Source organism: Cygnus olor, chromosome 3, assembly GCF_009769625.2.
Source record: "Cygnus olor isolate bCygOlo1 chromosome 3, bCygOlo1.pri.v2, whole genome shotgun sequence".
In the NCBI taxonomy this organism is placed as follows: domain Eukaryota; kingdom Metazoa; phylum Chordata; class Aves; order Anseriformes; family Anatidae; genus Cygnus; species Cygnus olor.
Genome location: NC_049171.1, coordinates 5,813,467 through 5,840,643, shown reverse-complemented (window position 1 = coordinate 5,840,643; position 27,177 = coordinate 5,813,467). Strand labels below are relative to the sequence as shown.

The window sequence follows — 27,177 nt, the reverse complement described above, 5'->3', positions numbered from 1 at the left end:
GTTTTCAGTTGACAAATAGAAATCATTACTATTGGCGAGCACATCTTAGCGAATGGTTTTAGGGTCAGGCTTGCCCACTTGTTTTACATCATCTTCTAAAAGTCTTTTCCCTCTCATTCTAGCAGGGAATCCAAGGTCAGCTGCCATCACAGCAATGTCCTCTTATGGTGAGAGCCAGCCAGTGTCCCGTAGGATCACTTAGCTTTCACAACTGCAGTCTATAAATTCAAGCCGTGAGTGAACTAAGTAGGTTTCGCTTTCGTCTTACCCTATGCACTACACCAGCAGATGAAAGGTGTGATCACCGGAAAAGATACAACTTTGTCTTAGACTTTTCCTCAGACTGTGAGTTTTATGACCCAGCCCCTCTCTAGTCACAGTGGAAAAACATGGAGCTGCTGGTCCTTGGGATGCAGCTACCATCCAAACCAGCAGCCTCCTGGTCACCTTGCTCCAGAGGCACGCACCACGGTCGGGGTGCTGGAAGAAGCCCTGCTCTGCGGGTTACACACCTATCTGAGACACGAATCTAAACCACTGGCATACGTACTGCCTGCCACGTCTCACGAGGAACACCTAAACCGACCCTACAGTTTCTCACAGCCTCCGGAAATGCTCAGGAGCTCTTCTCCAGACCTGAATTAATGAGATTTTGTCAAATTCCACATTAGCAAAAATAAACCAGCAGCAAATGATACCGAGTGAAACTATGTCTGGCATTCACACTGCAGAAAGGGCCTGGTGCTGCGCCCCTGCGACCAGAAACGCGGAGGCTGCTCACGGGAGCCCAGGACCACCAGCCTGCAAGTGCCCTGTGGTACCCACTTGGCTCAAATATGGGAAGTATATGCATGGTGAAGAACCTAAACCCCGCAGCGCAGCCACGCCAAACATTTCTTGGGCCGTATAATCACATTCTGCCTTTCAAATCATTGTTTCTTACAAAGGGGCATTGTAACGCAAACATTAAACTTTGCAGAGTCATTTAGAACAATTTACAAACCACCAAAGCGCCCACTGCACTCCCAGTGAGGCTGGTAGAAATCTGGAATAACCCAGCTGATTTCAGTAGAGATGTGTCACCATGAAAGACACCAGCACAAGGCACAGATTTTCTAAGATCAGTTTAGATGAAAACTCAGGACTTTTTCATTGTATCTCAGGGTGTTTTGCATCGATTTAAGCTAAAACCTCCTGGCCGTGCCCAAACGCATGCAGATGCGAACTTCCACGTTCAGTTTCGGCAATGTTATCGCTTGCAAAAACTGCTGTGCTGCAGTTCTGGTGCAAAGCACATGTGCAGAGTACAACCTGCTTGTAAAATTTCCTCCCCTGCAAACTATACCTCTCTGCACTGCACGAATTTACCGCAGTGAAAAAAATTCAATATATTCTTGGGAAGGAAGGGGGCTGGTGTAGTGGTTTTTGAAGGCAAGCCAGAGAATATTCTAAACTGGGGACACACAGCATGCTTTAACTGCTGTGATAATTCTGGATAAAGAGATGTTAAGGATCTAGCTCCTTGCTGTAGCATGCCATGTGTCCCTGAATAAAATTACTGCCATGCAGGCTGTTAGCGAAGGAATGCGTAAACAGACAATGTATCCTTGCATCAGTTCCACAAAATGTTGCACAACACAAATGCCTCTCGATGTGTCATTTCCTGCTTGGCCACCAGCCCAGCTCCTGACAGTCAGTCAACAAAAAAAAAAAAAAAAAAAAAAAAAAAAAAAGGAGAGAGAGAAAAAGAAAAAGAAAAAAAAGAAAAAAGAAAAAAAAAAAGGAAAAAGAAAAGAAAAAAAGAAAAAAAGGAAAAAGAAAAGAAAAAAAAGAAAAAAAAATACCGAAAGACTTAAAGCTGTTCTACTCACAAGCACATTCCACTAGCCCTTATCCCTCCACCCTCTGCCTTTGAAAGAAAAGAGAGAGAACTTCCTAAACACTGTTATGGTTTTAAGTCTAGGAATCTCAAAAATCTCAATCGCTTATCTGCGTTTTATAAGCCAGCCGGCCAAACAGTTAATACAAAGGCTGACCAGAAGCTCTCGCTTCTCTTTTGCTGTCTTTTGTAGCATGCAGGGACAAAAAGGCAATGTTTGCTCATACCTTTCCTCACCTGTGCACCTTACAAGCTAGGGCGGCAGGGAACTATTCGGGAGCTGAATGAAATGCAGTAGTTTCCTCCTACCAAAACATCCCAGTCCAAAGCTCACAGCTACTTTTCCATTCACGCTGATAGACAAAATTGTGGTCAGTGACTTCCGAGACTATCTTTAACTGGAGATGAACTGAAGTCCTTGGAAGACAGGCAAAATATAAAAATATATGCACTTCTCCTCCCTCTTTCCTCATGATTTCCCTACTGACTGTGTTTGCAGAAAAAACAGCCAGGAAGGAGGACTTGTCTCCTATTCCACACGTACCGCCATGGAAGGGCAAATCATTATTTCTGTGTTTGTAATGAGGGATGGCAAAGCATTAAAGGGGATATAGGTAAATGATTTGTTTTCTTTTTTTTTCTTGTAATTCCTTTACAGTGAAATCTTTCTATCTGTTGGTCAGTTATGAGCTCATGACAACTCAGTTCTCCAGAAAACTTCTTTCAGCCCTCCCAGCTGGAAGGCAGCTCTGCTGGATAAGGTCTGTATATGGCAGAGGTTTTATACGGGATATGAGGAGAAAAATAAATATCTGCAGGATTTCCCAATGATTCCCAAAAACCTTATACAATCCAGTCCCTTGATTCCATCACTCACAATGCACGTGCTGTCTCGGTCCAGCACAGAGACTCTGCAACGCAGTAGATGTCCCTGGTTGGTAATCTAGATAGACTAAAATAATTTAAAAAAAGAAAAAAAAAACTTTTCCTGGGAGTAATCATCAGAATACTTTTTCTCACATAGAAATGGGTAGGTTTTCCTAACAGAGCAACCTGACATCACTGTCTCTATTAAAATATGTTAAAATAATAATAGAGAGGTAAAGCAGCAAGCTTCTACAAGCACATGTTTAATACGACTAAATGGCATTTAAATTTAAGAACCTGACTTCCTGAAGTGCTGAGCATCCAAAATACCAACTGGAGTCACTGCATGCCATGACTGTTCAGCGTGCTTAATGTCAGGCTCTAAATGATTGTGATATCTGTCATTGTCTTGCTGCTGCTCCTGCTGCTGCTGGAAAACATGCAGCATTTATTTGCTCGAGTCAACTTGCCAGCAGAAGGTCAAAGTGCTTTGCCTATAAACAAGCCGTACAAATTCATGATCTTAAGCATGATGTCATGTCTTAAAATGATAAGCTGGCAACAAAGTAAATGACATTTTGTAAAGACGTGCATAATTTTATGTTTACGCTACTTAGAATGAAGGTTCTAATAAGTCATTGGTTGTGTTCCTTTAAAGGGAAGTTTTATAACTGAGATGAATCACAACTGCAAAAGATCAAAGTTAAAAAACATCAATGATGCCATGGGGTACTTTTTAATCTTGTAATGAATGATGATCATGTGCTCTTATGAAGTTGGTCCAACTGCCAACGCCAGATGTGTATATTAAGAAAAAAGTTGTTTGTGATGTGACAGCTCTGGTTGAGCTGCCAGAGAGAAGAAAACTCGGATAACATGCTTGAGGATGTCTGCGTGAAATACAGATCCTGGCAGAGAGGGGCACTATTTGCCGATACATAATTTGTTAAGAAAAACACATTTGCTATCAGAGCCACTTGTAGGCTTGAATTCCTCCTTGCCTCCAACCACCTAATTTTCCTTATGCAATGTAAATGCCAGATACACTTCTTGAATGATTGCTACCAAAGAGTAATAAATCTACACGAGTGCAGGGGCTCCCTGAAGAAAGCAGAACTTCAATGAAACTCCCACAGTACTTCTAAAGCTACATTTTCCCTGAAAATTCAGATTTAATAGCTGGTCGTTCTAGAGGCATTGCAGCATCGCAGCCTTGAAAGTATCTGGCTGCAACGACAGAACTTGCAGAACCAAACTGACCCCAGAGTAGAACTTCAATATATAGCTGAAATACTAAGATTCAAGGCTCCATAAAAAAGGACTTTCTTAATAAATAAATAAAGACGGAAAGAAAGACACATTTACTCCATCTGGGCTACAAGAATTGATTTTCTAAGTTACCAAGTATTCCTAGCTTCAGCTGAAATCCATGGGAATAGCAGACAGGTATCGTGTGCAGAGGCTTTCTTTCAAGGCTAACCTAAAAAACTCAGGCAGAACATGGAAATCTTACGAAGTTATATTAACACGGCCTCACTTTTAATCCACAAAGCCTCAGAACGGTTTAGTCCCAGTCTAAGTAACAACCACAGGTTCCCTTTCTGTGCCACACCGAGTAGCCCACGCTGTTCTCTGTACCATTTTCAAATTACTCTGCTCTGTCTCAGCATTTTTTAATCTCTGCTAGGAGATTTCCTCTTCTGCAGATACCTCAACACCTGCAAGCAGCTCCAAATGGAAAGGGCTGAATGACGGGTAACTTATTCTCTGGTTTTTACACCGTGAATGCAGTTTGCCCAGTGTCTCCAAGCAACCTGCACGCAACAACAGTTGTGGGTGAACATTAAAAAGGGTGCTGCTTCAGCTAGGGAGGGACGGCAGAACAAAAATCCCCTTGCTGGGACAGACAGACACCTCAGATGTCAGCGGGCAGCAACGCAAGTATCTGTGGAATGAAATGTATCCACAGCTATCCGCTTTCCCTTATCTGTTACTCTAGGTGAGACACTACAGCTGGGCAGCTCTTACAGAAGGCATTTCAGTGGCAGAGGAGATGGCACCACAGCGGGTATTAGCACGAGAAATACTTCACTGTGTGAATCCTCTCTACTTCTGTCTTTGTGGAATTTCAGCTAAACTCCCTGAAAGCTCCTTAAAGGTCTCATTTGTATGTGCAGATCAAAGGCAAAATAATTATTTAAGATGCTTCCATTATAGGGATTTTTTTACGTGTGGTTATTCATCAAATAATTCTTAATCTCTACATGTAATTTAAATACAGCTATACCTAGGTAATCCAATCAATTTAGACAGAGTTGTTCTAGTCAGATTAAGAAAAATACTGGCTCATCAGTGATATCCATAAGATGCGAGACTGGTTACCGGCTGAATGTGTGAGACAGAGAAACAAACCGAGAAATCATGATGGATTAACCAGACTTGACTGTATATAAAAGTAAATGCCATCCACAAAATCGCTGGAACATGGCAAAACACACTTGTCATAAAAATGTAGCCAGTAATCACTGCAAATATATTCTTAGTAAGTTAGAAAAGTGCACTGCTATGAGGTTAACATGCCGGATGAAAATCTGATGGACTATGCTTAAATTAAGTATACTTTCTGTGCACAAATAAGAAACAAAGATCATGCTGTTTATACACTGCTTTCATAGCTTTCTTTGGCCCCCAGGGTTTTGTGATGAGTCCACAGCCGAAAACCAATTTCAGGTATGATGAGATTAATGAGGTACATTAATTATCTGATGGCAAAAGAATTTAAGGGCAAACAAAAAGGCACTATATTATATATTTTCTCCCTGTGCTAGGACTGATCCTGTAAGATCAGTCCGCTATTGTGTTCTAAACGTCTCCAGTTTGAAGCTTATGGGAGTTTAGGGAATTCAGCATGTTGCAGGATTGCATCTATTATGCCTAAATCAGATTATATATAAATACCGTGGGTTTAGTTCTCATTTACACTGGCAGATAATGTATCAAGACCTTGATGTGAATGAGAATCAGGTTTGTGATTGCCCAAATTCAGCCAAGCACTTAAGTGTGTGTTTAATGCAAGTATGTGTGTGGTCCAATAGACTCCAAATTAAGCATGCGCTTACAGATTTTGCTGAGCAAGGCCCAGTGTTTGACAAAGATATATATTTCATTTATGGGTCTCTGTTAAACAAAATTAAGCAGGCGTAAGTGTAAAAATAAGAGCATAATACTCACTTCTTGGCTCCCTTGGCCCATCCACTGTAACCTTTATAGCTCTGTGGTATGTAGCGACTTGGGGGGGATTTGTCAGGACAGTTATTGTCAAAGTAAAGCTCTTCCCTACAAAGGGAAAAAAACAACAAGGAATGAGTGATTACAACATGAAAACAGTCACATGCATGTTCAGTAAAGAATCAGAGACGTTTAAAATTATTCCCTGTCGTTACCACAATCGTGAAAATTAAAAACATAACTGACCATAGGAGTTTTCCTCCCCTTTAGTTTTACTCTATGTCAAGAATATGTCCATGTGTTGACAATCTAAATGTTCCTTATTTAATAATGGGTCATCATACAATGACAGAACAAAAGTGATTCACTGCTGAGGACAAGCCAAATTCTTTTCTGTATTGAAAGTGGTGTAAATCCAAAGCAAGTCAGATAATTTAAAAATTTACTCCAGTTTTGCAGCTGTGTGACAGAGAGCAGAATGTGGCCACATGTTATTTACTTCACACAGCTTTATCATTTCATTTGTTTGACTCGACTACAATAAGATGAGGAAAGACTGTATTTTCCTCCTGGGAGTCATTTTAACAGGGAACCAATGTCTCCTGTCCTTCATATGCCAGGGGTAATATAATGATATCATTATTACTGGAACAGACTTTTTTCCTTACATATATTCCATCTATTAAACCCTAAGAAAGCCCTCGATTTTCTAAAGACGGTGAGAAACCCCTTTGTGCACACACGCTTCCCTCCTAAGCCTGCTTCTTTATTTTTCAGAGCTCAAATTCACACAGATATTGCACAAGCTCATCTGGAGCCTTCGGCTGAATGAAAACGTTAAAAATAAATAAATGAGCCGAGCCGCGTGAGCCCGAGCGCACATTCTCACAAGCCACTGGCCTCCGTTCGGGGGACTCACTGACAGTTGTAATCTGTTAGATATGCAACGGTTAGTCATGTCAGATAGTCAAAACTGAAAACTGTTTCAAGACAGGAAAAGGTGGGCGTATAACAGTGACTCAATAAAAGTCAGCAATCTTAGGCCTTCTTGCTCGTTTAAACTGCTACTTTACCAGACTCTTAAATATTTTTTTCTCTCTCTCTCTGTCTATGTGCATTTTTGTTGCCTGTGCTTTTCCTCTTGTTGAACTCCAAAGGCATTTGATCAAGACACAAATCTTCAACAACATGTAACAGCACAAACTTAACGCAGTTTTTTCAAGCCTAATACAGAACAGCTTATATAAAAGGCATAATACGGAACAGAGCTTTGGCTGTCAAATCTAGTAATTGGTCTTTCTTTCTGGTCCAAGCCGTATATATCCCCCAAAACCTGCCTGAGACATGCATCATTTATTATCCGGAGTGCAACTCCAAACCGTCTCGGCTATATTTTTCACAAATCAAAATGTGACATGGATTTTTTTTTAAGGAAATATAACTGTCACTTGGAGTAAAGTGCTTTTCCAGGTGTAGCTGCGCTCCAGCTGCGCCCACCCCTCCGTGAGAGTGGAGGTCAAGATGCTGGCAAAGGTGTAAAAATCTCAGGAGGCTCAGTTCGGCCTCGGATGCCAACAGAGATGCATGGCTGAAGGTGGCTGCCCCCAGTGCCACGGGGAAATGGGTTATTTCCCACATCTTTTCAGAATGACCACCATGGGAGAGTAAGGTGTTTGTAGGATGTCCGGTCTTACAGTCCTGCCCATCCACAGCCCCCCATGTAACCTGTTTCTTTTGCCAGTGTCGGCATGCACGCAGGCAGAGCTCAGACGTACAGCAGCTTCCTTAATGAAGCATACAGTGCCTGCACGCCTGCTTGTTTAGGTCTGAAAGGCTCTGAGCCTTTTATCCCTATCCAAGCAGGAATTCAGCCTATTGCCTGGATACCTATAAATTCACCAGGGACAGACTTAAGGCCTCCTTTAGCACCAGCCTATCGTGTCAAAGAGCTCATACGAAATCATGCGATGCCGCCATTCAGACCACAGTTACCCATATAAAACGGGTAGAATACTATTGGCAGCTGCCAAAGATGCTAAAGGGATTTTCCATACACCTCGGAATGAAGAATTTGGCCTTCCAACGCTACCGTTCTATTTCTGTGCCAAATCAGTACTAAAGTCTATTACAACGAAAAATTAGCCTAGCAAAACATACTATTTCAAAGACCCTGTAAAATAATTTAGACGAAAAGCACTGCAAGGTTTTCTACACTAAATATATCTTCGGATGATACAGCAGCCAGCAAATACGCGCTCCTTCATCAAGAGCTGCGTTTCGACCTCGCCTGTGAGCACTTCATTACTGCCTCTCAGCCAGCCTAAGTTGAACAGGTAAGCACCTAATTTGAAAGGGAAACTGGTTTTGTTCCCTAGCTGGTATTCTAACACACAGAAGCATTAATGAAGTAACATTCATGAAGCCCCACCGCACTCAGTAAACAATACATCGCTTTATTGCAGGGCGCTGCACAGCCCTGCCAGCACGCTCAGGTTCCAGAGCTTTCAAGAGATGATTTACATATTACAGGATTAAGAACAAAATAAATTTTTAAGGTCACACGTTTCAATGATGCTTATGCTTTCCACAGATAGATGTAACTGATTTCACAGATATCCTTCCTCCACTACGAAATCCTTTAATGCACTTTTTATCGCTTGCCTTTATGCCCTTAGTCATTTAAACTATCCACTTTTAGAAGCTAAAGACTAATTGTAGCACTCTTTTATTAAATTCCCTAGCCAAGCAGGCATCTGGCACTATTGCTTTAGTGTGTCTAAACTGTGCATTCTTTGTTATTCGCACATGTGAGTCTAGCCGACACAGAAAAGGACGAGATGGACATATGTTGAAGCACAAGGCAAAAAACAGAAATTAGCTTGAAAGGAGACTCAGCAGCTTGTGTGTGTTGCATATTTTTTCAGTTAGATACTAATGTGATTAAAGTATCAGGAGACAACAAAATTAAGGTTATGATCCCCTGCTTATTGAAGACAGGAATTCTTTCTTCTCTGCGCTGTGGATCAGGCTTGTAAAAGTGAGCTACTGCCTCAAAACCACATACAAATAACTTCTGCATTCACATAAAGAGCTCTGGTTACTTATTCTGATGAATCCAGAAAGGTGTTTAAGAGACATTATACAAACAAAAGCGTGAAGTCAGGGCTTCTGCCAGGCAAGCAGCATTAATATGTATAAAATTCAAGTTTCTCCATTGAGCCATGGGAAGCAAGAAAAAAACGTGGGAGAGAAGGTGAAGTGGTAAGTTGATGATTCAGACTTCACAATCAAATTTAGAGATACACAGATCAAAGAGCAAGCTGTTTAGAAAGATGTAAATCTAAAGTCAGGAACAGGTGTGGATTAGCTTCTCGCCACCGAAAAAAATGATTTCTTTATTACTTTATTTTTCCTGTTCTACTTCACGACCTGCATCTACTGATATTTGTCTATGTAAGTAGCTTTCTCACTTCTGTTTGCAACTACTGCTTTCTTTCCTGCTATTTTAAGCAGAGTTATAAAAATCTATCATTAATGATAACTCTTTCTCCTTTTCTCTCTCTCTCTCTCTCTCTCTCTCCCTCTCTGTTCTAAGTCTGGAAGACAAGTCTGGACCAATTTCTCCATCCTGCCTCTGGCAGCAGAATGCAGCATTTCAGATCCTCCACCGAGTCCCGGCTGCTTCAAAGGAAAAGCCCTACTTTCTTCCGTTAAGATCATAAGAAATATAGGGGGAGGGGGTCAGCTCTGTTTGGACATAATTACACTTCATCAAAAGAAGCTTTCTTCATCTTCCATGCGTGAAAAGTCTGCAAGCAGTTAAGTCTGTCTTTTTTCTTCCCCCCTTTTTTTTTTTAAATATAAAAATTGCTATTTGGGAAACTAGCCAAAACTCAGAAAGCCAATATAGTAAAACAGTGCACACCCTTTGTTTTTCTTTGAAGTCTCTTAAATAAATATGTTGAGGGTTTGAAAAGTACACTATCGCTTTTCCATAGATTCTACCCAGACTGATCAGAGAAAAATTCTATTCCAAATCTACTAGATACCAATATAAATTAAATTACTGGAACCAAATTTCAGAAGTTTTGTGTTTACTTGTGTCTATATCTATAGCTACTGAGGTTTTAGGCTCTCTAGTTCATTTCCTATGTTTTAATAAAAAAGTATATATCATACATTTCAAATGAAATTCGCAGATCAGAGGTAGTACATCATATCTCAGTTCTTTTTCAGCACTGCTAAAATACTGATACACTGCTGAACTTTTACTGTAAGGCAGCATTAGTGATGGAGCCAGGGAACCTTCAAACCTAATCCATCAGCAGAATAACAAAGCAGGCTGTTTTTTCAAAGAAAGCAAGACAAATGGAAGAGGAAGGTAGCACCTTATCCAAAAGGCCAGTGAAGTCTGCATTTATACTGCATTACTTCTGCAGTAGTTATTCTGCATTTCGAGTTATTCTTTTCAAGTTGTAAAATGATAAAGAGAATCATTTAGCCAGGTTACTAAAATAAAAAAATAGCCACTCAAGCCACACTTATGGAATCACTTTCACAAAACACCAGTAATTGTAAAAACATTCTGACTGACTGAAACTATCTAGGCCTCTGTCATATGTTTGATTTTTTTGTTTTTGACAAATGTTCTTTCCTTACCTAAGATGAATTACAACTGCTTTTTATGGAATACTATTGTAAATTAGCTTTATTGCTAATTCCCAGCACAGACCGTTCAGCTTTTATTTCTTTGTTTCCCTCCATGCAGGGCTGGTTTAAAAATGAATAATTACTGTGAGTACGTAAAGCAAAAATATTTAGGTTGAAGCAAGGACTGATATAACAAACCCCTCTGAGGATTCCTGCAGCAAAGACTGAAGTGCCAGCTTCCTTCAAGCGATCCTTTCAAGCACTACCTCAAATTTTAAGGCAGCTACAAGAATCTTAAATTCTTTTGAGACTCGCAGTGATTACACAGGCTTTCTATAACTGCAGTGCGCTTCCCAGGTTACAGAAGGTCCAAAACAGCTGGAGGACAATGACAGCACTCTAAATCTTCAAAAAAATTGAAAGTCACCTGCTCTGACATTTCAAGTAAAGGTTAAATTTTGTTCGAGCCAAAGCTTATAGCAATTCATAAAAAAGTCAGCCAGGTTACTAAAAAGAAAAGTAAGGCTTATCTCTGTGGGTCATATGCAGTTTGATCGTAAAGGGCAGGGAAGTCACTAGAAAGCTTTCTACCAATAGCTGTAAGCCCTTAAAGAATATAACCTATAGCACATGTGATATGCAAAACCGCCGTAATTATAGCTCTTCTGCAACAACTTCAGAAGAAGCTCTGCTGCTAAAGGGAATTCTGTGTCTCTCGTTACCGTGGCCTGAGATGCACTATCTGACTGTACAAAACTCATCACAAATATCCTCACTTTCTTCCACTTTTGCTGTTCAATTAAAATAGGGAACCAAGGTATTCTGTGAATCATTTTTGTAAAACTGGTGTCTCAAAAATGAACAAAGACGCGGCAGAAAAACTTTGCGAGGGAGAAAACCACTTCACTTGGTTGGACAAAGTTTGCTGAAGCTTGCGAATAAAAGATGCATTCATGAAAGGCTGACAGCGATTTATTTACACGCTAATCTGTATTTCCTTGTGAAATGAGTCTGATGTCTAGACTTTTCTTTTGCTTCACTACGAACACGTACAGCGCAGTGGCCTACCTCTTCCGCTTCTTCCCACAAATCGTAAGTCATTGAATCTGGCCACCTGGTTCTTCATCACGGCAGAAGCGTTTCGCAGCTCTGCAGAGTAGTTCTCATCGTTTCCAGCCATGACAGTGACCACGGTCCCATCAGGCACTTCTCCCAAGGCCACCACCTGTTAAAACGGGAAGAAAAACCACAGCTCGTGAGACAGGCCTCGAAAACGCGTGTCGCCATCCCAGCTTTGCACCCTGCCACGTTCATGACGAAGCTCTGTGGCAGCTTCTCCAGCCAACTGTGGTGAACAGTCATGTGTTAGCTGAACACAGAACAAAGTGCCACATCAAACAAAGAAACATCATGTATTGTCTCCCTCTCTCACAGCCTAATAGGGAGTTACTTCTTTGTTACATTTCTTCTGAAACATTCAACAGCTTTATGTAGAGGGCCTGGTTTAATACTTCCTGAAGGCCAACTTTGTTCTCAGCAACCAGCGTGCAGCGAGAAAACACGAGGCAGGGCTCGTAGCCATAAATTACACACGAGAGCACATTTGAAATGGAAAGTCGGGGGTTGCTATCAGCAGCCACAGCACCCGGGTTGGGTTGGCAGTGGTCGGGCCCAGCCTCCCGGCCTGTGGCCTCCTCGGGCCTCACGGGGCCACCAGCAGCACCTGCGGACCCGTCGTGAGGGGTGGCACCGGGGTGGCACCGGGCACAGCTCACAGTGAGCTGCGATGGAGCGCTTCATGGCTTCAAGTCAAGCTCTTCAGATGCAAGATGAAACAAAGGCTGCATTTCCTCGCAGGCATGTAAATCTTCAGAGCGCTCGCAAGAGTCGCGTGTGGTTAGCACCGATACCCCGCTCAAATTCCAGGACGGGTGAGCAGAATAAATTAAAGTATTTCTCCCTACATTGCAGCTCCCTGATAGTCCCACTTTCATGCCTTGGCGGTTCTGTAGCGCTCTAACCGACAATGAGATAAATGCCACAGAGCGGACAGCCACTGTATTCTAATTTGAAAACACCACGGTATTAGCACACTGTGACTTTTTAAAGCAAAAATAAAGTTAAACAGGAACACTAAGTTACTAGGAAGAAAACATACAAGTTTCTTCACACGGGATAAAAAAAGTCCACAGAAGTGGAAATAATTTCCTGTTGCCCAGTTAACTAATACTGATGCTAGAAATGCATTTACAACAAAAACAGGTCCACAAATATTGCACGGCTGAGCTGTAACTTCAAAAAAATGTAATTTTGAGATACAAAACCTGTCCTTTTGCAATTCCTACCAGTTTACATGGTCAGCTATGACTTTTTATACAACCCATTTTATTCTGTCTCCTGAAATATGCATGACATTTTGTCAGAAGCCCTGCTTGAAATGTCTTTCCCATAAATGATCATGCCTGAAACTAATAATTGAAGGTTGCACTGTAATATTAATTAAGCAAAAAGAATGAGTTCTGAATATATATGGAGAGCATTACATGGCCCAGTGCACTGTAAAGTGTTTCTCTACAACAACAAAAATTAATGACAAAGGTATACAAAACCTGAAAATATTTAAAATAGACTATATTATTGAAAAATAGTCTACTTCATCTTACTTAAGGGAAAGCATAAAGCAAAGCTGATTGAAAAAAACAAAATGGATTACCCCGACACCTTTCTGTTTTTCCACAAAAAAAAACAGGTAACGCCACCCACAACTGAAAACTGAGTCCTGCCACTAACTGCTGTGAGGTCTACATGGAAGGATTTGACTTTAAAGTGATTCGAATGTCCCTGAGCACGAAAACACAAGAGCCACCTTTGTGGATAAGATCTGAGGTGCCACCAGCTCCCCACCCCGGGTCTGACAGCAACCAGGTCCGCGGGCTTCAAAGCAAGGTGTAAAGAATCCCACCGGAGACAAATGGTAGTCACATCACCAGTGATCATCGGCTGAGCAGAGGGGCTGACTCGAGCCCTTAATAAATGGCTATCAGCTTAAAGTCTTAAAGCAAGGGGCTGCTTATAAAGTGCTCCCTTCTCTGTGATAGTGTGCTAACTCTGGACAGTCTTGTTATGCACATTCACACCCAGGGTAGTTGCAGCCTCTGCTTTTTACGTATTTGTCACAAACAAAAAAATCGCATTAACTCCAGAAATGCAAAGAAACCGAGAGCACGGGAGGAAGTGCGAGTCTGTCGGGGGCCTCGGAAGAGGGAGTGAAATGACTGCAGCCCCCGCTCACCTCCGGCTGCCTGGGAAGCTCGGGCACGCAGCGGGCAGCTTGCAGCACCCCTCGCCCCCAGCTTGCATCGCCTGGGCACGAAGGAGAGAGCCGTGCAGGACTCAGAGCCTCTCAAAAGGCCCTTCTGCACCCCTGCCTGTACTTCTCACAGGTTTCTTTCCTAGCCTTTCCTCTGTCGATGCCAGCGCAGTTTGGCAGCCCGGGCGGTAGTGTGGAGCTGCACGTGCCGCTGCCGGGCTCGCTGCGCTATCACGCCTGATCGAGGACCGCGTCCCGACTGCAACGCACCGGCTGCTGATGCAGCATGATGCAACATCTCCGGGAGGCTTACAAGGAGAGGGCTGGAGGAAAAGGCGAGCTGAGATCGGGGGTGAAAACACACGACTTCGGCTATTAAAAGAAAGTCCTCTTACACAAAAAGCTCCCCTGCTATGCAACAGGAGTAAGATGTTTGTAATTTTCCTAGTTTCGTGCCTTTTTTTGTCACGAAATACCAGAAGATTACTGCACGTGTAAATAACAGCACTGCCTAGAACAAAGCTTCTTCGCAAAACAAATTTGAAACCTGGGGAAATACAGATCACTGAGAATTTTAAAATGTAACTTTACACATTGAAAGACTGTTTGCATAAACTTTGATTTGGTGATTTTATGCCATGTCTCAATCAAAAATTATTTGAATATTCATAGAAAATGGATTGCAAGTGCACTGTGAAATGAATAAGAACTAAGTAAAAATTTAAAGATGAAAATAGCCACAGTGCAAGTTTTTTACCTATTCTTCAAACATAAATACCTCCACCATTTCATAGTATTTATTTTCCATATCAAGCTACCTACACATTTTGATGATTAAAATTAATTTTGCTTTCTTTAACTAAAACTCAACACGATACTAGAACTCAGACAAAACCACAAAAATAAAAACAAACCAATTCTTACAAGTTGAAAATAACTATGTATTTTTTTGCATAGCACAATTCTCATCTGGTCAGGCAACCTGTTTGCCCGTTTTCCATCCAGTGGGATTTAAAATGGCCAAAGTATGTATCCTAGAAGACGGAAGCTATATGCACGAAGCAAAAATACTAAACAGGAGCAGGTACTAAGGCTTTCTGCAAAGCGAAACGCTTGTTTCAAAAAAAAGCTAGTGTACTTGCTAAATAGCTCCCCTCAGACATTGATACCTATCACTTCAATAACTCCTCTTGCAAAATACTGAATTTAAACAGCCTCTGAATGTCAAATCTTCCGTAGTGAGAATGTCTTTTCCAGAGATTGCCAAAAGAGCATCTGATACTATTAAAAATATTTTAATGTTCTGTAACTTAAAACAGAATAACTGATTTGCACTACTTTTTTGTTTAAAAATACACATCTGGGCTGACAATTTATACACCAGGTTTCAGCTTGAAGTTATTTAAAACAGCTGAGTTATAAACTCTGAAAACTGGGGTTTGGAGTGGAAACGCTGACAGACCCTGAACTACTGTGGTGCTACTGGGAGAGATGGTATATATATACCTCACGTCAATTTTTTTCCTGCCTTTACGTCCACTAAGGTGCTTTGCTGTTATCAGCCTCATGCAAGACAACGTCCAGAAGCCCCTCGTAACATCTAGGGTGGCAATTTGGGTCTTTATGACGTTCAGTAAAAACTCCCAGACAGCGGCATAAACAGAGGGCCAAATCCTGATGACTGTACGCAGATAAAGGGTGGCTGGCTATTAAGAAACATCAGTGAGTAAATTTGATGTGGATCCTGGTGCACAATATCCATTTCTTTTCTGCTTGAATATTACTAGATTGTGAGAGCTCTGTTAGGAAGTACATGTTTAATGCTCTTCACCACAAAAACAGTTTGCATTAGCAATCTTATTAGTTAGTACATTCAATGCGGACTCCCTCCCCAGAGTGTGTAAATATTAATACTTAAAATTCAAATGTAATACTTAGCCAACATTATTTCACAAAATTATAATCAAACCCAGCACTGTTTATAACATACTTCCTTTCCTGCATATGATTTATATCTGTTTTTTCTTAAATTAAAACAGTGCTATATACAGGGTACTTTTTAACTGGAGATCTCTGCGAGAGAATTATGACACACTTAACGCACCACTCAAAACATTATCATCAACATATTATTTATTGCCAATAAAACTTCAAAAAGTGTGTTGTCTGTGAGCCATTTTACTTTCAAGTTACTGCTTAGCCGAGATTTCTATAGCCCAAATCTGTCTTTTTTTTTTTTTTTTTTTTCAGCGATAATTCCCACTCTGCTGTATCACATCAAGTGTTTTGCTGCAGCTTCTTTGGTCTAAAAGTACTGGACAGCTGCAGACAAGCCGCATTTGACAAATGACATACAATTTTAAGAATTGTCAAATTTACTCCAACTGAGTTTCTAATTAATTCACCAGTAAGTACAGGCATATATGTATATGCCATATTTGAAAGAGAACAAAGTACGGATCGTGTGCTGCATGGGAAAGCGCAGACGTGCCCAGAGCTGGAGGGACAATTCAGTACTCATGAGGCATCAGTAGATCGGTCAGACCCATACATGCCTGTCAGCAACCCCACTTATGACCCAAATACAAGTCGTGTGTAAGTACATATGAATATTAGCAGTTTGGGAAACGCTCTGATCCTTTTTCAACCCCTTTATCGCATGGACGTAGTCTTATTGGGATATCATTCTAAATACTTTAATATTTAGTTTAGATCTCTCCCTTATTCTAATGAGCTGCGACCGCATCCTTTGAATTGCCGTAAGGTGGGAGAAGGCTCGGGGTTTTCAAATGAAAACAGAAATACGGATACGGTAATGTGAGAGCTCCCACACCGCGTCTATAGAAAGCGGCTACAATACCAAGCTAATCTATTACTGAATTAAATCACAATCACGGCCCTGGGAGAGCTCCTCCTCCTCCTCACACCGCAGCCCCGTGAAGCAGAACCGCTCCGTGGCCCACGCCTGGCCCGGCAGCACCTGCCAAGGCCCCATTTTTCTGTTATTTCCACTCAGCCTGACCCTCGCCGACCACAAAAGCAGGCCACGTTCGGAGCCGTCCTGCACCTCGAAGCCCGACACGTTCCTTCCCTATGCCCGCAACCTTCGGCCTGCCCTAGCCTGCATCCCTACTGCCTTCCATCAGCATGGCACCGTTACCGACAGCCCCTTGAAAACCACTACATTTAGCCACTTTTAACGATTTTCCCCGGACAAAGGGGTAATGCCAGCACAGCTTTCCAGCGCACGGCCTGGAAACACTCGGACCCTTTCCAAGCACAGCTCCCTTCCAGCCCTCCACAGGCACCCCGAGTCCCAGGCCGAAGCCAGGCAGGTGTCCTGGGACACCCGTCCCTCTCCATCCCCACCAAAGGCCACGGGAGAGGACATCCAAGGCCAACACCGTCGGATGCTGCAGGGGAGGAGGAGGGCTCGCTTGCAAGCACGCAACCGGTGCTGTTGTTGAAGCAGGAAAGCAGCCCTCTCCTCGCCTGAGGTGGGGATGCAGCGGGACATGGCACCCGTTTCTCCCCAGGCCTTGCTGAGGAGAGAGCGTCCCAGGGCCAGGCGCTTCCCCGCTCCTCCATCAGGAGAAGCGAGCGGGTCCCGGCCTCCCCCCTGGGGTCTCCCTGCCCCATCTCAGCCCATGCTCCCTGTGGGTCACAGGGGGATTTGGGGGGGGGGGGGGGACATGGACAGCAAAGGCCCACTCCTCTTCTCCCACCCTAGCCTGACCCCCCCCGGGCCCCCAGCCCTCACAGCACACCTCACAGCACCCCCCTGCGTGCCCCCCGCCAGCCTCAGGACGGGGATGGAAGCAGAGGTTGAGGCTGAGGGGCTGAGGTGCTGGGCTTGAGGGGGGGGCATCCGTTTTGCACCCTGCTCTTGCACCCTGGTGAATCGCCAATTCCTCAAGGGGGGGATGATTTAAAAAAAAAAAAAAAAAAAGGGGGGGAAAGAGAGGTTCTGGGCTGGGGGTGGCACACGGACAAAGGGGGAGGCTTGAGGGGGATGACACCGGCTCTGCCTGGCAAGGAGGGAAATAACGGGATGGTCCCCGGAGGGTGTGTGTGGGGGGTGACCAGGCATTGCAGGGGGCACGGGAAGCACAGCGGGATGGGGTGGGCACAGCAGACAGCAGGACGGGGCGGGGGGGGGGGGTACAAAGGGCACTGCCAGGCTAGGGGGGGGGGCACAGGGGGCACTGAAGCACGAGGGGGGTACAAAACCCCTATAGGCCCAGGAAGGGGGGGTGGGGGGCAACAGGAGGCATTGCAAGGGGCACAGAAGCTCTTGAGGGTCAGTGGGACACACACACCCCGGAGGCATTGGGGGGGGGGGGGAAGGAGTCAGTGCAGGACTGGGGGCACAGGAGTCAGTGCAGGATGGGGGTGGGAGGGGGACACAGGAGGTGCTGGGGGAGCACAGAAGTCACCATAGGACAGAGAGGGCACAGAAGTCAGCGCAGGATGAGAGGGGGCACAGAAGTTGGTGCAGGACGGCAGGGGGGGACACACAGGAGGCGGTGCAAGACTGGGGGGGCACAAGAGGCACAGCAGGATGGGGGGCACAGAAGTAAATGCAAGACACAGGAGTCATTGCAGGCCGAAGTGTGTGTGTGTGGGGGGGGGACAGATGCAAGGCGAAGGGGGGGAGCAGGAGTCATTGCAGGACGGGGGGGGGGGGGCAGGAGACACTGTAGAGGGGGAGCACAGAAGTCAGTGCAAGACGAGAGTGGGGCGACAGCAGGCACTGTAGGATGAGGGGGGCACAGAAGTCATTGAGGGGGGCACAGAAGTCATTGGGGGGGGAACAGAAGTCATACAGGGGGACACAAAAGTCATTGGGGGGCACAGAAGTCACTGAGGGGGACACAGAAGTCATTGCAGCACGGAGGGGGGGGACACACGGGGGGCACAACAATCAACACAATACGGGGAGGGGGCACTTCAGGATGAGGGGTGCTGAGCGGGGGGACCCCCCACACACAGCAATGACTCCGGGGGGAGGGGGGGGGGGGTCACAAAATCCCCTCTGCCAGGACAGCATCGGCGGGGAGGGGGGGGGGGGGGGCGCGGGGGGGCTGGGTCTTGAGGGTTGGGGGGGGGGGGGGGGCGAGGGGGGGCTCACCTTGAATGCCACCGGGAGGGTCTTGTTGCAGCGCCAGTGCGAGGGCAGCACGGAGCACAGGAAGTTGGGGCTGTCGGTGCGGACCAGCTCGGCGGGGTGGTCAGCGATGATCTCCACCATGGTGCGGTTATCGTGGGGGCGCAGCCTGGGCACGGCGGCCGCCGCTTCTTGCTGCTGCTGCTGCTGCTGCTGCTGTTGCTGCTGCTGCTGCTGTTGGGCTACTACGACCGGGCTGACTTCGCTCATCTTGCCGGGCTGCAGGCTGCTGGAGGGGGGGCTGAACCTCCGGCTGGTGCTGGGATCTACGGGAATACGCATCACAACAGCCACAAGTTAGCGAATTGGGGGGCGGGGGGGGGGGGAGGGGGGGGAGCGGTAAGGGGGGATCGCTGGAGGAGGCGTGTAGAAAAAAAAAAAAAAAAAGGGGGGGGGTGGGGGGTTGTAAAAAAAAAAAACAAAAAAAAATCGTCGAAAAAAAGGGTGAATGAAAAAGTGGAGGCGTGAAGATTAAGGGCCAAAAAGCGAAAAAATAATAATAATAATAAAAAAAGCCAGCAGATTAAATGCACGAGGAAAAAAAAAAATCTCAGTCTGTTTTTTTTTTTTTGGGTTTGTTTGTTTGTTTTTCTCCGAGGAAGCCGGACGGGGCGGGGGGCGATGCGATGCCGGTCTGGGGGCGCCTGCAGCCCGCAGCAGCGAGGAGGGCGACGGTGGGCTTGGGGCCGGGGCTGCGGCTCTCAGCAGAGCCCGGCTGGAAGCTGCATGGTCCCGGCTGCACCGCGCCGCTTCTCCTCCTCCTTCCTTCCTTCTCGCACAGTCTCTCTGCTCCTTTCCCTCCTTCTCGCCACCGCTTCTTTCCTCAAGTGCTTGAGTTTCTTTCCTTTTCTTTTTTTTTTTTTTTTTTCCTTCCCCTCCCTCCCAGTCCTCTTTTTTTTTTTTTTCCTTTTTTTTTTTTTTTCGGGTTTTCTAAGGTTGGCTGGGGAGAAGCGAAGGCGCTGCTGCCGCTCGGGCTTCCTGGGCTGCTGCTGTGCGCGGCGGCCAGCAGAGGAGCGGAACTTTCAAGGGGGGTGTCGAGGGGAACGTCCCGGTTTCCTCCAAAGAAGTCTTCCTCCTCCGGACAAACAAACAGCGAAAAAAAAAAAAAAAAAGGAGAAAAAAAAGAAATGGACAAAGTCCCGCTGGGCTCCCTCCGCTTCTTGCCCTTGGCTTTAGGAAGCCGGGGCTCCGCAAAGGCGCTCCCGGGGGTGGTTTTGGGGTGAAAAGAAAGTTTTAGGGGGGCCGGGCCAGGAGGGAAGTCCCACAGCTGAGAATGAGAAGAGAGGCTTTAGCCGGTTCCTCTGGGAGGCTTCGGGGCTTAAGAAAAGTTGAACTTTCGGATTCCCAGGGAAAAAAAAAAAAAAAAAAGCGGGGAGCGTAGTTGGGGGGAAAATGGGGGAAAATGGAAAAAAAAAAAACAGTTCTCTTTAGGCTGATTTCTAAAATATGCCCAAGTAAATTCTGGGAAAAGGCAGCCTCGGTGCAGTCCGGTCCTTTTAATTAAGTCGCTGCTGGATCCAAGTCCGTTGAGCTGAATAGGCTAACAAAAATCTTTCCTTTTTTTTTTTTCCGCCCTTGATGAACAACAGCAGCAAAAAAAAAAAAAAAATCATTAAAACGTCGGTTTGTCTGAGTTATTTTTCTTTCTGAAAATCGTTTTGAAAAAAAAAAAAAAAAAAAAGCAAAGCAAAAACAACAAAACTTCTTTTGGGTCCCAAGAAGTTGAGGTCGGGGAAGATGAAGGAGCCGAAAAAACACGCCACGGTTTTTTGTCCTGAATGTGGTTTTTGGAGGCTGGGATTTCTAATGATTAGGTTTTTGTGGTTTATATATACAGGACTCTCTGGCTAAGGCGATCATTATGCTGATGAGAGTCAGCAGCACGTGGTGCTTCAGTCCTCAGACTTCTGCAGCCTTCAAAATAAATAAAACAATGTGCATCCCCCACAGGAGGAGAAACTCTGCTCCGAGCCGGGCTCACCCACGGGGAGGGGGACGGGGACAGGGAAGGGGGGCAGCGGGACACGGTCTCCGAGCTCCACTTCTCGCCGGGTTTTTTCCATTAACACTTTGGGGCTTGTTTGTTTAAAAAAAAAAATAAATATGAAAAATCTTGTTTAAAAAAAAAAAAAAAGTAATAATAAGCTGGTGCCAAAGGTTTTTTTTTTTTTTTTTTCTTTTTGCTAAGTCTCCGGTAGTCTAAAGCCTAAAACATTTCCTTGAATGAATGAAAGCTATAAAACCCCCCTCAGACTATTAAGGTAAAGGGAGTCTGGTTTGTTTTCTCCCTTAAAAAAAAAAAAAAAAAAAAAAAAGGAAAAAAAAAAAAAGGCAGATCTTATTAAAAACAATTTACATACCCAATAGTAAAAAAGTGTAACCGCCTCCCGGGGCAGATAAGGACCTATCACATCCCTCCCGCTAATTTCTAAGGTTTTGCTCCTTCGGGCTCCTGCCACCTTCTTGCGAGGGGCCGGCCCGACGGGGGGGGCCGTGCTGGGTGCCCCTTTGGGGGGGGGGGGGTGCCCATGGATGGGTGTCCTGGGGGGGTGTCCTGGGGGGGGGGGGGGGGGGAGGGACATCCCTTCCACGCAGCCTTTACACCGAGCCACACCGTGCAGAGAGACGGGCTGGAGGACCGGAGCCCCCCCCCGGGCTCTCCCCGTGCCCTCCCCGGTCCCCTTTTGATCCCCGCGAGGGGGGGGGGGGGGTGTCACCGTGTGTCCCCCCGCCCTCGGGGACCGGAGGGGAAGGTGGGGCAGCAGGAGCCGGGCGGCCCCGCCGCGGCGCTCGGAGGCCGAGCTCTGCCGTTCGGTCGCAGGGGAGAGCTCTCGCTCCGCGCACCGCCGCTCCGCGCGGCTCGGGGGGGCGGCGGCTGCCGGGGCCGCTCCGGCCCCCCCCCGGGGTCTTTCCCACGGCCACAGCGGGGGGCGACAGCCCCTGCCCCCTGCACGCACCTACACTCCTTCTCGCTCTCTCTTTTTATCATTATTTTTTATATTTTTTAACTTTTTATTTTATCAGTTTTCTTTTTTTTTTCCCTTTTCGTTTTCATTTTTTTTTATTTTTCCTTTTTTCATTTTACATTTTTTCATTTTTCTTTTTTCATTTTTTATTTTTTCATTTATCCTTTTTCCATTTTTTCTTTTAATTTCTTTATTTTTATGTCATTATTTTTATTTCTTTAATTTTTATTTATTTTTAATTTTTATCTTTATTTTTATTTCTTCATTATTTTTATTTTACTATTATTTTTATTTCATTATTATTTTTTATTTCTTCATTTCTTTCTTATTTCATTTCTTTATTTCTTTATTTTGTATTTCTTTGTGTCTCCATTTTGTATTTCTTCACTTCTTTATTTTTTATTTTTTTATTTATTCTTTACTTCTTTATTTTTCTGCTTTTTCATTCCTCTTTTCCTCTTCAAATATCAGAGGGGATGGGGGAAGTTTCCTGCCCTACTGCAAATATGCAGTCTCTGTGGGTAAGAAGCAACACCCCCCCCCCCCCCCCCCTCCCCCGAGCTCTCCCTGCTCCTGCAGCAAGGACAGGGGGCTGCATTCCCCCCAGGGGCCACAGGCACCTCCAAAGGACGGTCACACTCCACCGAGAGCGTGGGAGATATTCAGAAGCTCTGCTTTGCTGTAGTTGCAACACAGAAAAACACACTTTTTCATAATTATTTGGGTAAAGTGTTTGTGACCACGGTGTTTTATTAATTTATTTCCCCCCCCTTTAGCTGGAGGGGAAAAGCTTTCCATTAGAGCCATTACAAAGGTGCGAGAAAGAAGGCAAGAGGATGTCTTATACCCGAATGCTATATATACCTGACAAGCATTACATTTCAAACAAGAAGATACATTTCCACTTTTAATTAGTCACACTAAGAATTTTACAGTTGCCTCTCTTCCTACTAAAATAAAATAAAAAGTTAATTAGGATAAACCCAAATATGTTATTGGAAGCTACCAGTGTAAGGTCACTTAAAATAGTCCACGGTTATTTATAATCTTGAAATAAAATTTTCCACTGAACGCCCTAACAAAGTTTCAGGTATCTGGCACAGCTGATTTTCAGTCTCTGAGCAAAAATATCTTTCTGCTGAACATTTACACATTTAACAGGAACTTACTACAGCCTGGAACAGATCACAGCTCAGAGCACTAGCATTTTATTTAAATGGTTATGGACAAATTAATAAAACTACCAGTAATGTTTATGGACCTGCATAAAAGCTGGATGGGATTTTTTTGAAATAGTAATTCATGTTATGATATATATAATCTGGAACTTTGGCTGGGATTTGGCTGAAATGGAGAGCAACCCTGCTGCTCGGCTTTCCTCGGCTTTCATTTCAGAACTTCTCGGAATTTTAGCCCTGGTTGCAAAATGGGTCATATTTTAAGATGTTAGAGAATTGCAGGAGGTTAGCGAAAAAATGTGCTTGCACTGCAAATTATATCTCAACAAACACCTTCAGATCCACTCTATAAAACAGGATTTTCATTAGTACAGCTACGATTGCTGCAAATTTGATTGTCTTTCAGCTTTTTCACTTTTAATTAAGTTATGGATGCAGCCATAATTATATCGCTTTTTGCCAAAAAGGTAATGTTTTAAACAGCACAGGGTTTGTTTACTGTTACTTTTCTAAAACCCAGGCCTAGCGCGCTCGTGTTGTAAGTATCATATGCTCGAGAGGAGAAATAATTGTTGAATTTGAAAGATGCAAACCTGGATGATGTTCCCTAAATAAATAGTTTCGATGCCAGTTTGCCGGGCTGGAATGTGCTGTAAATATGATGAGTACAGAATTTATTTTGAGCTATAGAAGTAAATAGCCTTTGTGAAAAAGGAATAAGTGAACGGGTTCACAGGGTTTGTTATTGCCTTGGATATTTTTAGTTGGAGTGACTACAGCAACGTCAGCAATTATTACTATAGCTGAGGACGTGCCAATATTCTCTTTCCAAAATCTACCTGCCCAAAGATTTTAATTCACTCGTGAAAACGAGCATCAGGTCAAAATGTGTCAACTTCAGTAAGCTTAGTGCTACGGAAGGGATTGCCCAAATTTCCATTCATTTCAGCAGGGGCAAGATAAGCTCCAGTGGCTCTTGGCAGCGCTTTAGTTTCGCTTTGGCTGCGAATTGACTGTTTGCCCAGCTATTCTTTGCTTTTTTTTTTAAAAAAAAAAAACAACAACTATGACAAATAGTAACTCTAGATTTGCACATTGTTTGGTCTGTTAAGTAGACGTGTGCCAATGGCTTCTGTAACTACAACGTTCGTATTCAGACTCTGGACAACTCTGGTTTGTTTAACTACCGTGTCCCTGTCCCCTTGATTTACGGCCTAGATAAAAGAACACTCGTTGTGTCCTGAAATTAGCTGACAGCATTTAATATTTCAGCACCGTGCACTGAATTTTAGGATTTCTAGCCCCCGATACAGATATAAGCACAGAGGTTCGAAAGTCAGGCTGGAAAATGATGAAATTAAAATAAATAAATAAATAAATAAATAGATGGACAAATAAATAAATAAATTCCAGAATATTACTTTTTAATATTACTTTTTCCCACCATATTTTCAGTAGGAAGCAAGGACCGATGGCTGAAACTTGTTTGCTTTCCCTCCAGATTTGATGCTGGCTGGCTCTGGGGCAAGTTTTGCTGAGTGTAGAATGGGGTGCTGATGATTACCACATACTTTAAGATATAAGAAATGTGTGTCAAGTCTTCAGAAGTCAAAAAATTAGCAGGGCTCTGCTCCCGTAAAGCATACCAGTAATACCAGGAGACGAATTCCAAAAGCTGGTAAGAAACCTGCCGTGTCACTACTGAAAAATGGTTGGCTTTTCCATGGCATGCAGCGAAACGCATGTTATGCAAACAACAAAGTAAACAGTTACAGAAGTCTGGATTTTCTCCTAATGATTTACTTTCTGCTCCACTAACAGGCATAGGCTGAAAAGCTGGGTCTCAGTCCTGCTGTAGGGTTCTCCCGTTCCCCACCCTAATGGGGGTGCAACCCTAATGGGACCTGCAACCCTAATGGGACGGCGTGATTTTCAGTGAGGTATCGAGCAGCAGATGGCCGTGCCATCGTTGTGAAGGAAAAGGAAGGAGGGCCTACTTCCCACCTTGCACCAATATTTTAAAGGGAAGGTATGGCCTGTCTGGCCGTAAAAAGCTGCCAACGGACTATGATCAGAAAAAAAAAGGTTTGGCCCGTCTTTTTCAAGTAAATTATATTCTTCTTTGCTCGTAGCATGCAATCTATGAAAAATCAAACTGCAGAAAGTTGTTAGGGTCCCATAGTTAGGGACAAACTTTTTTCATGGCAAGGTTGACTTTGTCCCTTTCCATTAATCCTGGTCACAAATTCTGTGTAACCAATTCAGAATGAGAAAAAAAGAAAAATTCTCTTGAATAATTTCAGACAAAATCAGCACGTTGTTTTAGAGACATAAAGGCTAAAAAATGAACTTACATTTTCTTCTTTCTTTCTTTTTTTTTTCTTCTTTTTTTTTTTTTTTTTTTTTTCTTTTTCCTTCTTTCAGCATATATAAAAGCAGCATGAGCCAGAAACTTCACGGTTATTTTTTCTGTTGACCTCAATGAAAACTGGTTCCCTTGACTAACTGTGGGGAAAGTGGGTGGTATAACTGTTTGTAATTAAAAAGGGTTTATACATTTGGAACCTTGCAGAGTCCCTACATTTTGCATGCTGGTTTTTAAGAGACTAATGAAGTGCACTCTGGCCAGATACAAGCTCCATAAAGCTCCCAGGGAAGATCCTACAAGATGTATGTCAGACTCAGGTGGCAGAGGTAGTTTTTAATGATCCCAACCACAAGCATTTCAGATCCTTGAACTCTCTTAGTGTTGCAGTGGTGAGGATTCCTGTTGGAAATCTACTCTCAATAGCACGAATGGCAGAAATAATTGTTAGGCAGATTTTTGTTAATTACACGAACCTAGAAGCTGGAGCAATAGAAAGAAAACAGTGCAAAACTTGTTCTAAAAAGGGACAGAAACTTGAAATATTGAAAGAGGTAGGGCAGCCTACAGGGGTGAAACAGAAGAACAAAGCATTGAGTAATGATAAATATGAAGTAAACATAATGTATGCAGTAAATCAACTATTTGAGGAACTATAAAAATTTGTCTATTTTTGTCCTTTCTTTCCTGATAATGCCTTCCAATGATGAACTGAGCACAGTCAGGCCAGATCAGAGGATCGAGAACATAACCATATTTATGACATAATGTAATCCAGAAAATGCTGAGCATGCTCCTCACGTTTTAGCATAAAACACCCGCACCCCACGTTAGGTGTGGTTTTAACGCCTTTGGTGTGTGGAGCAAAATATAGGATCACCCCTTGGCTGACGACTGGGGCAGTGGCAGCCGTGTCCCAGAAGACGACAGCATCAGTCCAGAACCAAGCCTTGAGAGCTTCACAGGAATGAGTCTCTCTAGTAATAAAAGACAAAGATCTGGCAGAAAAAATGTTATAGGTGAAGCTGCCAGCAGTATCTGCAGTTAAGCCTGCCTACCACTTTCCAGTGTAAGACCTTGTTTTCACTCACGTAACATTGCCAAATTTTAACTGTTCAGGATGAGATTTTCAATCCTGAGTCTGCCTCGAGCTGAATTTTTTTGGAACCTTCCAGCAGGAATACTTCAGTTGCTTTCTAGAGCAGTGTTAAGACAAAGCACATTGTTTCACCAAAGTTTAAACATTCTTAGAGTCATCCCAGTGTCTATTCCAGAGCAGCAACGGGAAGTTTTACCAAAGAAGAGAGGAGCAGGGACAGAAAATCAGATAAGTTCCTTTTGTTGCCCTTGACCAAAAGGATCCACCCAAACTTGGCTGAGTTATAACTTTCTGAAAATTGTTGAGGTTTTCTCCTGCGCGTGCGCAGTGCAGACGGAGCAGTTGGCAGCTAAATTCTGCAAAGCCTCCATAGCAGCACCGGGCTTGCAAGACTGGATTGGATCTGTAGTCAGTCTTGTCTGACCGCTGTTCTCCCTGACAGTAGGCTGCACGAGATGTTTTAGAGGG

The 27,177-nt window shown here is 44.0% G+C and overlaps 1 protein-coding gene and 1 long non-coding RNA gene across 3 annotated transcripts in view; one reads left to right on the top strand and one right to left on the bottom strand.

Annotated features, from left to right (window-relative positions):
- Window positions 1-27,177, bottom strand: part of RUNX2 (RUNX family transcription factor 2) — a 154,729-nt gene that overhangs the window by 73,174 nt on the left and 54,378 nt on the right. For both annotated transcript variants that reach the window (XM_040554263.1, XM_040554264.1), the window contains exons 3-5: window positions 19,066-19,368; window positions 11,693-11,849; window positions 5,978-6,082 (exon numbers count right to left, since the gene is read on the bottom strand). In XM_040554263.1, the coding sequence (XP_040410197.1) occupies window positions 5,978-6,082; window positions 11,693-11,849; window positions 19,066-19,368 (565 nt within the window). The remainder of the gene's footprint in view (window positions 1-5,977; window positions 6,083-11,692; window positions 11,850-19,065; window positions 19,369-27,177) is intronic.
- Window positions 5,983-11,846, top strand: LOC121068754. The gene is made up of 3 exons (XR_005819073.1): window positions 5,983-8,307; window positions 9,570-9,792; window positions 10,743-11,846. It is a non-coding gene; the product is annotated as an uncharacterized LOC121068754 (long non-coding RNA).